This window comes from Primulina huaijiensis, chromosome 6 (genome assembly GCF_012295235.1).
Source record: "Primulina huaijiensis isolate GDHJ02 chromosome 6, ASM1229523v2, whole genome shotgun sequence".
NCBI lineage: Eukaryota > Viridiplantae > Streptophyta > Magnoliopsida > Lamiales > Gesneriaceae > Primulina > Primulina huaijiensis.
In genome coordinates, this window is record NC_133311.1 from 15,522,039 (window position 1) to 15,536,431 (window position 14,393).

At 35.5% G+C, this 14,393-nt stretch overlaps 1 protein-coding gene across 1 annotated transcript; it reads left to right on the forward strand.

The window, feature by feature from the left end:
• The first annotated feature begins 9,894 nt into the window (after positions 1–9,894).
• LOC140978654 (putative pentatricopeptide repeat-containing protein At3g11460, mitochondrial) lies at positions 9,895–12,120 on the forward strand. The gene has a single exon (XM_073443849.1). It carries the CDS (start codon positions 10,180–10,182, stop codon positions 12,076–12,078), a length of 1,899 nt encoding a protein of 632 aa, XP_073299950.1. The 5' UTR covers positions 9,895–10,179; the 3' UTR covers positions 12,079–12,120.
• Positions 12,121–14,393: the final 2,273 nt, after the last annotated feature.

Genomic DNA, 14,393 nt, shown 5'->3' on the forward strand with positions numbered 1-14,393 from the left:
CCGAATATTTCATAAATCAATCTACAATAACAAATAATCCACATAAAATTTTTCAAACTTCTCGACGTGAAATTACTTTATTATATATCTAACTCAACCAAATACTTATCCAAAATATACTTAAATGCATATATTTTAATTCTTATTTTATTTTTTTTATAATCTGAATTAAAGTGAAAACGTATTTGTTAAAAATGGAATAAAATTCAATTTTTTGTTAAATGACAAATTAATGCATCAACTTTTGTTAATGGTCTAAATAATATATACAGATAGGAATCGACTAGTTTTCTGATGATATTTAATTACAATGTTTATTTTGTCATTTATCACAAAAATGAACATTTATGCTTAATTTTAAAATAAGTATATTAATTTTTGGAAAATTGGTTTTTTTTTTTTGGTCCATTAACATGTCAAATTTTGGTTTTGCTCCATTAATTTTTCGAAAATTTGGTTTTCGTACACTAACTTTTAGTTTTCGATTATTTTAGTCTAATTGTCAATGAGACATCTGACAGGTCAACAATTTTTGATATCACATCAGTAGTTGGACCAAAATAGACAAAAATTAAAAATTTTATCAAACACTTTTATTACTATTTTTTGTTATGTTATAGTTAACTTGAGTTATAAGGATTATAAAAGATGAAAATAGCGACAAAACGGGATAATCTATTTTAGCCTCACTTGTAATCACATTAGGTCTATTTGTGTTCATTCAAAGTTGTGCAATCTTGGTGCGTTTTTGGGAAATATAGATTTTAGGAATCTCAAAATTTTATGTCAAATCAGAATACTTGTTTAAAAAAAAACATGTAAATGGACTTTTCAAGTACAACAAAAGAAAGACAGATTTGATCGAAATTTACAAATTACAAGTTCCAGTGATCAAAATAACTCATTCAACAACAACTGACAATCACGGAGCTTTTGCATGGGGAGTATTGTTGGAATCTGTAACGGGGCTGCCAAGGTATCGCGCCGCTATCGCCGACAAACGATCAATCTAAATACATGAAACAAACAAGTAAGATAGATTTGAGGTGTAATATATATGAACAGAAGAAACCATTATTTTTCACAATGTTGAAAATACATAATTGGTTTTGTATGATCTATTCGAATCACCTCTGCTCTCAATTGCACGTTTTCTGCATTCAATCGATGTTCCGTATCGGACATCTCTCGTCGTACAACAAGAGGGTTGCCACAGCTAACACATGCAACATTCTTGAGATTCTCCTTGTGGCTCGTGTTTTCGGCTGTGAGTCTGGCGTTTTCTGCATGGAGCTTCATGTTTTCTTGGTGGCCATGTTGCGTCTTGTACAAATCGAAATCATGGAATTACCATTTGAATGATAAAAATAATCCAAGATTAAAGATACGCTAACAAAATTTTCTTCTTTTTTTTTTTTTTTTTTTTTTTTTTTTTTTTTTTTTACCTTCAGTTGTATGCGCTTGTTTTGGAACCAGTGCTTCACTTGTTGCGGCTCCAACCCTAATTCAAGGCCCAGTGCTCTTCGTTGTCTGTCGTCCGGGTTTGGGTCGTCTTTGAAAAAACTAAAAAAAATTCAATTCAATTTATATATTTTTTTATTATAACATAGGGTGACAGAGAGAGGATTATACGACTCCAACCACAAATTTGACGACCAACTCGATCAAGTTATATATATTATTTAGCACTACTATACCAATTTCATGAAATTATTCCATTGAAAAATCATCGATCTTACGCTTCCAACTCTTGAATCTGATGCTGAGTGTGTCGATAATTTCTCCTTGGTTGATTGTCGTCAACCAAATCGATGATTTCCTCTCCATTTAAGTTAAGATCGAACTGTTGAGTAGCTTTCTTTGCCATCCTCCTTGTAATAATCTGAAACATGCAAATCATTTTTTTTAGCGATTTGAGTTATCAGTTAAAGATTTAATGGAGTTAAATATAACGTGATAGTATCATAAACTAAGATATCAGTGTAATATATATCTAAAAGAGTTCAATCAAAAAAATTATATGTTATTCATAAAAACTCTTGTGAGACGGTCACAAAAATCAATTTTATGAGATAGATCTTCTATTTGGTCACCCATTAAAAATTTAACAATTTTTATGTCAAAATTATTATTTTTTATTGTAAATATGAGATATGGTTGACTCATCTTATGAATAAAGATCTGTGAGACTAGCTCACAAGAGAATGAATCCTCGACTGTATCCCTGCCTATTATTGATACACTACTTCTTGTTGTTTCAACAAGCTAACTTGTTTCAACAAGCTAACTTACATAGGATCATTAATGTCTAGGTTAATGCAAATAATTAAATGAAAGATTTTTATAACCTTATGAAGCTACGACGGGATTTGTAACTTCGGTACCTTTTAATCCGCCGAAGAATGAGATCGGCACAAGAAAAGTTGAAGCGTCTAAGAAAGATACAAGGTTTTACTAGGGCCAACAAACAGAAAAGACGAATAAGAAATAGAGGAACTGGGATTTCGATTTTACTATGAAAAATGAACGGAATTTCCAACAAAATTTATAGAAAAAAATTTCAAATTGTTATAATCTCGAGAAATAAAAATGTTGGGAATGACAAAATATATTTATTTCGAGATTTCGTATTCTCAAAATCGCAATTAGTAATAATTCGCCATCCTAACAAAAAGAAAACGACAAAGCGTTAAATAGAACCAATAATTGTCGTTACTAAAAGAACAATTAAAACATGATTGACTTGTTGTAAAATTTAAGAAATTTAACTTATAGTGTTACCATTATATATAGATTTCCGTAAAATTATAATACTTAATATTAAAAAAATAGATAATGTCACATGTTCGATTAACATACATATTTTATAAGTTGGTATTATTCTTACGAGATGATCCCTATATGAGGCCAGATTGGCCCAAGAATCTTAGGTCCATAAACTTAGTCAGGAGGTCGGCCCAACCCAATCAATTTAACGATCTTAACCCATTCTTGGGCAACTGGAGTGCGTCATGTGTCGGCAAAAGTGGGAGGGGGGACCAGTCAAAGAAATAAAAATAAAACGTGGGCTGCATCTGTTGAACAAAATGAAATTTCAAAATGAAATTTCGTGGAAATTTCAGAAGACGCATTTTATACGCGTCTTTACACTGACAGGGGCTCTATAAATAGAGCTCCCCCCTTCATTCTGAAATCATCCCTTCTTTGAGTTTTCTCTCGTCTTATAATATTCTATAATATTTGTGAGGTGTTTGTTCTCCTGTATTTAGAGAGTGTGTGTTCTCTTTGGAAACACAGTGAGTGAGTTGTACACCACAAAATATTATATTGAAAATTCTTTTCATCTTGCCCGTGGTTTTTACCCTAATAATTTTTAGGGGTTTTCCATGTAAATCTCGGTGCCCAGTTTATTCTTTATTTACGGGTTTTATTATCTCAAATTACCGCAAGTGGGACCAACAAGTGGTATCAGAGCCTTGGTTTAAAATTTCTTAAAATTCTGAGTATACACTGTGCTTGCAGCCTAGACTGATCTTCCACATCAGAAAAGATTTTTTCAGATTTTTTATTTAAGGCGGGATTATTTTGTTCAATCTACTAAAATTGTTGTAGACATAATGGCGAGCAGGTACGAGATAGCAAAGTTCAACGGAAGCAATTTTATGCTGTGGAAAAAAAAGATACAAGCAGTTTTAAGAAAGGAGAATTGCTTGGCGGCTATTGGAGATAGACCGGTGGAGATTACGGATGATAGAAAGTGGAACGAGATGAATGATAATGATGTTGCCAATTTACACTTGGCAATAGCAGACGAAATACTGTCAAGTATCTCTGAGATAAAAATAGCAAAAGTTATCTGGGATACTTTGACAAAGATGTACGAGGTCAAGTCGCTACACAACATGATTTTCCTAAAGAGAATGCTTTATACTCTTCGGATGGCGGAATCCTCATCGATGACCGACCATATAAACACACTAAATACTCTATTTGCCCAACTCACTTCCATTGGGCATAAAATAGGGGAAAATGAACGTGCAGAACTTCTACTTCAAAGTCTACCAGATTCATATGATCAACTTATCATCAACATTACCAACAATATTCTTATGGGCTTTCTAAGATTCGATGATGTCTTAACTGCGGTTCTCGGAGAAGAAAGCCGGCGCAATGATATGGAAGATAGGTTGGTAACATCGAAGCAGGCAGAGGCTTTACCGATGATAAGAGGAAGAGTCATGGACCGTGACTCCAGTGGGAGCCAAAGACGAGGTAGATCAAAGTCGAGAAGTAAGAAGAAAAATATTTACTGCTTTAAATGTGGTGGTAAAGGGCACTTTAAGAAAGAGTGTACGAGTATCGAGAAGAGTTCTCAAGGAAATGTGGCAGGTACTTCAGGAGGTGGTGAAATATTATTCAGCGAAGCAGCAATAGTTGCAGAAGGCAGACACAAATTTTGTGACACATGGATTATGGATTCAGGAGCGACGTGGCACATGACGTCTCGGAGAGAATGGTTTGATCATTATAAACCAGTCTCATGAAGATCTGTATTCATGAGAAATGATCATGTCTTAGAAATCGCTGGGGTCGGTACTATCAAAATTAAAATGTTAGATTGCACTATTCGCACCATACAGGGATACGACATGTGAAAGGACTGACGAAAAATCTTTTGTCCTTGGGGCAATTGGATGACATCGGGTGCAAAACTCGTATCGAGAATGAGATCATGAAAATTGTGAACGCGCTTGTGGTTATGAAGGCAGAAAATGTTGCTGCAAATCTGTATGTACTTTTGGAAGAAATACATAAAGAGGCAGAACTAGCTGTTGCATCAATTGGTTCAGGAGAAGAATTAACAGTGTTATGGCATAGAACGCTCGGGCATATGTCAGAACGGGGGTTGAAAATTCTCTCAGAACGGGGGTTGAAAATGAAAGTGGATCGGTTACGGGTGTTCAAATGCGCAACTGAAGTTAAAATTTTCGAAAATCATATTTTAAGGACAAAAAATTCGAACACCTCTACTAAGATGTGTAGCAAATACAAAAACACAACTATGACATTCATAGGGTGTTTAGAAAATTTTACCTATTAATCTCGTGAGATTGATGATGGCTCCAACTTAGTTGATATACAACTAAGCTCTTCAAGGCAAGACAAATCTACAAGTTTCCTTTCTTCAAAATCAAGCCCACCACCAAACTTAAAAGATCCACCTTACACTTGCACTAGAAAATGTAGGGCATTTTTCTTTGAGAAGAGAATTGTTTCTCCAACTATTGAAGAATAAGATGAGAGAAAAATTTTGAGAGAATATTTTTTAAAATTTCGGCCAAGGTGTGTCTAATGGGGGGGAGGGGGGATGAGTTGTCTTGGTGTTTGAAAAATTAGAGACCACTTTTTGCATTCCATGCAATTTTTTAATGAAAAAGTATTCCCCAACTCTTCACCTCCCAAGCATGCAAAACCTATTAGGGCTTGTATCAATTATAAAGCACATGGACTTTATTTAAATGTCTCAAACACATTTGAGACCATTTAACATTTACTTGATTTTACTCAAGCCCACTAGTTTAATAATTATTTCTAATTGGGCTCTACAAGGCCCAATGTAATTTAATTAATCCAACACTTGAATTAATTTAATTATTTGGACTCTACTAGGTCCACTAGTGTTTAATTAATTCAACACTTTGAATTAATTTAATTTACTCCATAATAATGTTTATGAAAATCACAACTTTCAAATACATTACTTGTTTGGCCAACTTTTAATTTAGGAACACTTCCTCAAATTAAAAGTTACATTCTCTCATAGAAGTCATACTTCTATTTTTTCTTACTCCTATAAACTCCTTTATAATCCGTTCAACACATTGAACTATTTTACTTCTCAACGGGATCTAGAAAGCTAGTACTTGTGTGGCCCCCAATGGTTCATTGATACAACTAGCCGTGGGTTCACATCTCCATGTGATTCGGACTAAACATGTCCTTATTTGAGCATACCTCAATTGCTCCATTCTTACTTATCAACTCCTTGATAACAAGAACGTCAGAACTCAAGTCTGATAGTACCCAACCAATCATGTTAAACGCCTAGCAGCATCGCTTACATGATTCCCTAGGTATCAAATGATAGTGCCTGCAAGAACCATTCTATTATGGTTAGCGTACAGTACGGTCCCTTCATCTCATATATCCCAACCGATTCGACAACCATTGGTATATCGAGAGTCGTCAATGAATCGATATTATGTGTCATGTCGTAGTTGCATCGATGGTGCAATCTATGAAACCCCTTTCATAATTACCACCATACTCTGATCAGATATTTCAAACTACATATACATGAGATCACATAGGATATCCATACCCGAAGGTAAGCGGTGAATCCCCGACTACAATGCATCGACTCCTATATGTTTCGCCAAAACACCCAACCTTGCCACCTGATGACNTCTTAGCGGCGGCTGAATCGACTAAGAACTGTTTAGAATACAGTATTGCAAATATGAGTTTCATGATACTCATCATATGAGCATCTCATATTCTTTCTACTATTTGTATATTCAAGGAATTTATCTATGCAACATGCATGGGTAAACAGATAAAGAAGTGCCAAAATAATAATTTCAAATATTATTAAAATAAAGACTGTTTATACATAGAGTTTCATTGTGAACACTCGGCCAACACTTGGCTCGACGTGCACCTACTCTAACAGAAAATTCTCTCAGAATGGAAGTTGTTGTCGGGACTTACAAAAGTGTCACTACCCTTTTGTGAGCATTGTGTTACCAGTAAACAACACAGATTAAAGTTTGGCACTTCTACTGTCAGGAGCAAAAGCATATTGGAGCTGATTCATTCGGATGTTTGTCAAGCACCGGTTGTATACCTAAGAGGAGCGAGATACTTTGTCTCGTTCATTGATGATTTCTCTAGGAGATGTTGGGTGTATCCAATCAAGAAGAAATCAGATGCTTTCCAGATCTTCAAAGATTTCAAAGAGCGGGTTGAACTTGATTTTGAAAAGAAAATCAAGTGTCTGAGGAATGACAATGGAGGAGAATATACCAGCGACGAATTTGATGCATTTTGTCAACATGAGGGCATCAAAAGACAATTTACGACGGCTTACACACCTCAACAGAATGGAGTGGCAGAGCGGATGAACAGACCTTGTTGGACAGAACAAGAGCTATGTTGAGGACTGCGGGTCTAGATAAGTCATTTTGGGCAGAGGCAGTCAAAACCGCTTGTTATATTATCAATCGTTCTCCTTCAGTGGCGATTTATCTGAAGACTCCGATGGAGATGTGGACTGGGAAGCCGACGAATAATTCTCATTTTCATACATTTGGAAGTCCGGTGTACGTTCTGTACAATGTACAAGAAAGATCGAAGCTGGATTCGAAATCCAGAAAATGTATCTTCTTGGGTTATGCTGATGGAGTAAAGGGGTTTCGCTTGTGGGATCCTACTATTCACAAGCTTGTCATCAGCAGGGATGTTATCTTCGAGGAAGATAAATTAAAGGGAGACAAAGGCATACTGAATTCAGAAACTACTATTTTTCAGGTGGAAAATAAGACGGACGAAGATCAAGTTTCTTGTGAAGCAGTACCAGAGCACGAAGAACAAGAACATGTTGAGTCTGAAGTTTCCAATGTGAGGCAGTCAACTCGAGACAGAAGACCACCAGGTTGGCTTTCTGATTATGTCACTGAAAACAACATTGCATATTGTCTATTATCAGAGGATGGTGAGCCATCGAGTTTCCACGAGGCTACTCAAAGCTCGGATGTATCCTTGTGGATGATAGCAATGCAAGAAGAATTTGAGGCATTAGACATGAATAAAACTTGGGATCTTGTTACACTACCACGAGGAAGGAAAGACATTGGTAACAGATGGGTCTATAAGATCAAGCGTGATGGCAATAACCAAGTGGAGCGGTATCGTGCTAGATTGGTGGTAAAAATGTATGCTCAGAAAGAAGAAATTGACTTCAATGAGATATTTTCTCCTGTGGTTCGGCTTACAACAGTCAGAGTAGTGTTGGCATTGTGTGCGGTGTTTGACCTACATCTAGAACAGCTAGATGTGAAAACGGCGTTTCTTCATGGAGATCTTGAAGAAGAAATCTATATGCTCCAGTCAGAAGGTTTTGCGGAAAAAGGCAAAGAGAACTTGGTTTGCAGGTTGAACAAATCTCTGTACGGTCTCAAACAGGCGTCGAGGTGTTGGTACAAGAGATTTTATTCCTATATCATGAGCCTTGGATACAACAGACTGAGTGCAGACCCTTGTACGTATTTCAAGAGGTCTGATGATGATTATATTATTTTGCTGTTGTATGTGGACGACATGTTGGTATCAGGTCCCAACAAAGATCATGTCCAAGGATTGAAGGCATAGTTGGCTAGGAAATTTGATATGAAGGACTTGGGACCAGTAAACAAGATTCTAGGGATGCAAGTTCATCGAGATAGAAGTAACATAAAGATTTGGCTTTCCCAGAAAAATTATTTGAAGAAAGTCTTGCAGCGCTTCAACATGCAAGATAGTAAGCCAATTTCGACCCCTCTTCCTGTTAACTTCAAGTTATTCTCCGAGATGTGCCCTAACAGTGAAGCAGAAAGGATTGAGATGTCTAGAGTACCATATGCATCATAACAGTGAAGTAGAGAGGATTGAGATGTCTAGAGTACCATATGCATCAGCAGTGGGAAGTTTGATGTTCGCCATGATCTGTACAAGACCGGAAATTGCTCAAGCAGTTGGAGCAGTTAGTCGGTATATGGCGAATCCTGGACGAGAGCATTGGAGCACTGTTAAGATGATCCTTAGATACATTAAGGGTACCTCGAATGCTGCATTATGTTATGGAGGATCATATTTCACACTCAAGGGCTATGTCGATTCAGATTATGCAGGTGATCCCGATAAGAGGATATCTACTACTGGTTATGTGTTTACACTTGCGAGGGGAGCAGTAAGCTAGGTGTCAAAATTGCAGACAGTTGTGGCGTTATCTACAACAGAGGCAGAATACATGACAGCTACTCAAGCTTGCAAGGAGGCAATATGAATTAAAAGGTTATTGGAGGAGATCGGGCACAAACAAAAGAATGTTCCTTTGTTTTGTGACAGACAGAGTGCCTTGCACATCTCAAGGAATCCAGCTTTTCATTCTAGGACGAAACACATTGGAGTTCAATTTCACTTTGTGCTGGAAGTAGTAAAAGAAGGAAGTGTGGATATGCAAAAGATCCATACAAAAAATAAAATAGCTGATTTTCTGACCAAGCCAGAACAGTGATAAGTTTGAGTGGTGTAGATCCTCAAGTGGTCTAGCGGAAACGTAAGCAGCAGGGAATAACAAGATTGAAAGGATGTGTTGAGATGTGTTTGATTCTCAATCAAATCTCCAAGTTGGAGAAATGTCGGCAAAAGTGGGAGGGGGGACAAGTCAAAGAACTAAAAATAAAACGTGGGCTGCATCTGTTGAACAAAATGAAATTTCGTGGAAATTTCAGAAGACGCGTTTTATACGTGTCTTCACACTGACAGGTGCTCTATAAATAAACCTCCCCCCTTCATTCTGAAATCATCCCTTCTTCGAGTTTTCTCTCATCTTATAATATTTTATAATATTTGTGAGCTGTTTGTTTTCCTGTATTAAGAGAGTATGCGCTCTATTTGGAAACACAGTGAGTGAGTTGTACACCACAAAATATTATAGTGGAAATTCTTTTTATCTTACCCGTGGTTTTTACCCTAATAATTTTTAGGGGTTTTCCACGTAAATCTCGGTGTCCAGTTTATTATTTATTTTCGGGTTTTATTATCTCAAATTACTGTAGGTGGGACCAACATCATGCAGCGAGCTCGACCTGTACCTTGGAGAGTTCGTGGATTGGGATGGTGAGCTCTGCAAGAGATATCTCCCTAACCGATGGAGATGGCACAGCATCTGGTTGGGAAGGAGAGATCATCATGGACTCGATAGGAGGCACGTTTCCTGAAGGCTCGACACTGAGGATAAGTGGAACTACTTCGACAAGTTGTTGAATAGACGGCGATGTTTGCTGTTTGTTCAGTAGATGTCTGAACGTGAACACCTGACTGTTGGGTTCAAAACTTTTTCTCCTATACTGCCAACTTATGATCATCTTACCGAGCTCTAACTTCCATGAGCAACAAAACTTGGTGCTATCCATGAAGATTGGGTACTTCCTCCAAACCAAGAAAATCGCCGCTACCGCAATCGATGGCAAATGGAACACACAGCTGAGAGAGCTCTCAAAACAGGGTCTATACAGCCAGGCCCTGATTCTGTACCTTCACATGTTGAGATCTGGTGCCACCCCGAATGCCTTCACATTTCCGTTTGTGCTCAAGTCCTCGGCCGCCTTGTCTCTAAAACTCTCCGGCACCCAAATTCACTGCCACATCGTAAAGTCCGGTTGTCACTCCGAACCCTTCATCCAGACAGCTTTAATTTCTATGTACTGTGGGTTTTCTTTGGTTGATCATGCGTACAATGTGTTTGATGAAAGTCCTGAAGCGAGAAGATTAACTGTCTGCTACAATGCCTTGATATCTGGGTACGTGCGGAAGACAAGATTATCAAATGGGTTGGTTTTTCTAAGCGAAATGAGGATGAAAGGGGTGCAGCTCAATGCCGTAACGATTTTGGGATTGGTTCCAGGGTGTACGGTTTCGACACACTTGGATTTGGGAATGTCATTGCATTGCCTGGCTTTGAAATCAGGTTTGGGCAGTGATTTTTCCGTGGGTAATTGCTTTCTGTCTATGTATGTTCGTTGTGGGTCAGTTCAGATGGCAAGAAAATTGTTTGATGAGATACCCGAAAAAGGTTTGATCACTTGGAATGCCATGATATCCGGGTATTCACAAAACGGGCATGGAATGGAGGTTTTGGATCTTTACCAGGATATGCAAACATCCGGAATATTCCCGGACGAGGTGACATTGGTTGGTGTCTTATCCTCATGCGCTAACCTCGGTGCACAAAGAATTGGCCGCGATTTGGAAAAGAAGATAGAGAATTTCGGATATGGATCAAATACCTTCTTAAACAATGCCTTGATTAATATGTATGCTAGATGTGGTAATTTGTCAAAAGCTAGGGCTATATTTGATGCTGTGCCAGAGAAGAGTTTAGTCTCATGGACTGCAATTATTGGCGGTTATGGCATGCATGGGCAAGGAAAGGTTTCTGTGGAGCTCTTCGATCAGATGATTGGAACCGGCATTGAACCAGATAAGGCAGTTTTTGTTAGTGTTTTGACTGCATGCAGTCATGCAGGGCTAACAGAGAAGGGGTTGGATTATTTTTTTTCCATGGAGAAGAATTACAATTTAAAGCCCAACACCGAACATTACTCTTGTGTTGTGGATCTCCTGGGGCGAGCAGGACAGTTATCTAAAGCTCTCGACATCATTGAGTTGATGCCGGTGAAACCGGATGGTCCTGTATGGGGAGCCCTTTTGGGTGCTTGCAAGATTCATAAAAATGTGGAGTTAGCAAAGTTGGCTTTTGACAAGGTTGTGCAACTTGAACCTACAAACATAGGTTATTATGTATTATTATCTAATATATACTCAGAAGCAAATGACATGGAAGGAATTTCGAGGATTCGGGTAATGATGCGCGAACGAGGGATCAGAAAGGATCCGGGCTATAGCTATATCGAACGAGAAGGAAAAGTCCACCTCTTCATGGCTGGAGACGAAAGTCACCCTCAGGCAAAAGAGATATATAATATGTATAGAAAGTTGGAGGGCTTAGTCGAACCGAACAACCGAGCAATCTCTAGTAGCACGTCTGTGCACAGTGAAAGGCTGGCGATTGCATTTGCATTATTGAATAGTACAGAGGAGGAGATTTGTGTCATAAAAAACTTGAGGATTTGTGCAGATTGTCATATATTTGTAAAATCAGTGAGCAAATTCGTAAATTTTGAGTTTATAGTTAGAGATGCTACACGTTTTCACCATTTTAAGGATGGCTCATGTTCTTGTAATGACTTTTGGTGAAACTTGATAGTCCGTGTTTAATTCAGCAGACGTGAAACCAAAAAAATCATTAATTATATAATCAACATTTGGTATTGCATAACTTTAAGAAATAAATCTTTTACAATGAACAAAATTTACACTTACCATTTGGAGGGTATGATGGTGTTTCGCTGTCTACATATAGTACATTGAGTTCATATTCAAATAAGGATAACAATCTTGCAGTCCAATTGAATTATTTATTATTGTATTTTATATATTAATTGAGTGAAACTATTATTGCCAAAATAATTAGAAAAATATACTAAAAATCATATATTATTTGTCTATCAAAATTTTAAAAATAAATAAATATTTTTCAAAAAATTTTAAAAATTATTTATAATGTTAGATATTTTAGTTTTGGCGATAAAAATAATAATAGCTTATTGTATTAAATCAAACTGCATTTGCATTGTGTTACAAGTACTCGACCGCCCTACTAAAAATTCAGAAGAAGTCGTTCAACCGCTCGCAAGATTCAAAGCTATCCAACCGTTTCAGTCTAAGCAGCTTGTTTAATCTACTCAACCGTTTCAGTCTAAGCAGCTCGTTTAATTAATTTTTTTAACATTTTAAAAAATATTTATTCTAAAATTCTAATTAAATAATAATAATAATAATAATAATAATAATAATAATATTGATATATGAACAATTAATATACAAAAATTCACAGTAACATTCTTCACTACAAAATTGAAAAGCGTAATATTGTATAAAAATTTTATAGTTTATTTAATATTTTAGAGAGTGTGAAGAAATAAATATATAAAAGTAACATAAAACCCAAAATTGTAACCAAAATTAAACGGAATGATACGATCAATGCAAATATTCAAGGGAGTGTTAGTTACACTCCACTTTTTTTAAAGAGTAGGTTTCTTGTGAGACGGTCTCACGAATCTTTATCTGTGAGACGGGTCAACCCTACCGATATTCACAATAAAAAGTAATACTCTTAGCATTAAAAGTAATATTTTTTCATGGATGACCCAAATAAGATATTTGTCTCACAAAATACGACCCGTGAGACCGTCTCACATAAGCTTTTGTCTTTTTTAAAATATACTTCATATTTCTTTCTTTACTCTTAATTACATAATATGTCCTCAAACAATTTTTTAAAATATTAATATAAAAATACAATGTCTTTTATACATTTTTCTTTTATTAAATATAAGAAAATATCAAATTCATAAAAACTCTTATGAGACTGTTTCATGAGTCAATTTGTAAGACATATCTTTTTACCAGACCCGATATTTCAAAATTATTATTTTTCACTTAAGATATGGATCGAGTCGACTAATACAATAAATATATATATGTGACACCATCTCGCATGAGATTTACTCAAACTAATCAAGTAAATTTATTTTTTTTACTTTGAGTAATTTTTCATATAAATTTGTATATGTCATTATAGATTTAAGTTTCTCGAATAAATTTATCTTAATAAAATAATAAATATTTGCACTTTTATCTTTTAATTAAATTATTATTTTAATTACACATATAAATATATTAATATATTTTTGCTTAATATTATTTCAGAATTAATACATTTAAATAAATATATGAGAAATCTTCTTTTTTTACCATCCTCTTCAACACCAAAAAACCTTTTTTTCTACTGTAATATTATTACATTTTTTATTGAAATTAAGTTTAATAGAAAAATAGATTTTTTTATCATATATACACAACATGTGTACGAACAAACTAATTATAATATTCATATCAAATTGCAAATCTCTAATATTCATTCTATAAATTGATTAAACAATATTTCAAATATCTAATATTATGTTACACGAAACGCGTGTGCCTCAGTCGTTAGTATGTATTAAAGATATAGATTTGGTATTCATGCGATAATTTTTTTCCTTTTTTTAAAAAGTTAAGTACCAGATTGCAAATGCACATAACCTGACATTTCGATTATTAAATTGCGTAATCCACATTTAATTTTAATTATGTATTCTCTTTATTTCCTTGTTTCTTCTTTTCCTTTTTTTTTTTCTATTTGAAAACTTCTTCTTTTCCTTTCTCAATACCTTTATAAACCACTCTTTCATTTCTCCAAGACTTGTGACTTGATTAATAGATAAGCACATCACTAACAAAAAAAAATCAATTAACCTTGGCTGAGGAAATGATTTCTATTTTTTTTAATTGATTGCATTTTCTTAACTAGAAATTTTTTTGAAGCATTATCAATAAAAAGATTATTGTCATTCAAATATTATACATTTAATTTTATTTTTTTGCTCGTGTGTGTGTGTGTGTGT

Coding starts and splice junctions, on each gene's coding strand:
- LOC140978654 (XM_073443849.1), top strand. CDS start 10,180: ATGATCATCTTACCGAGCTCTAACTTCCATGAGCAACAAAACTTGGTG.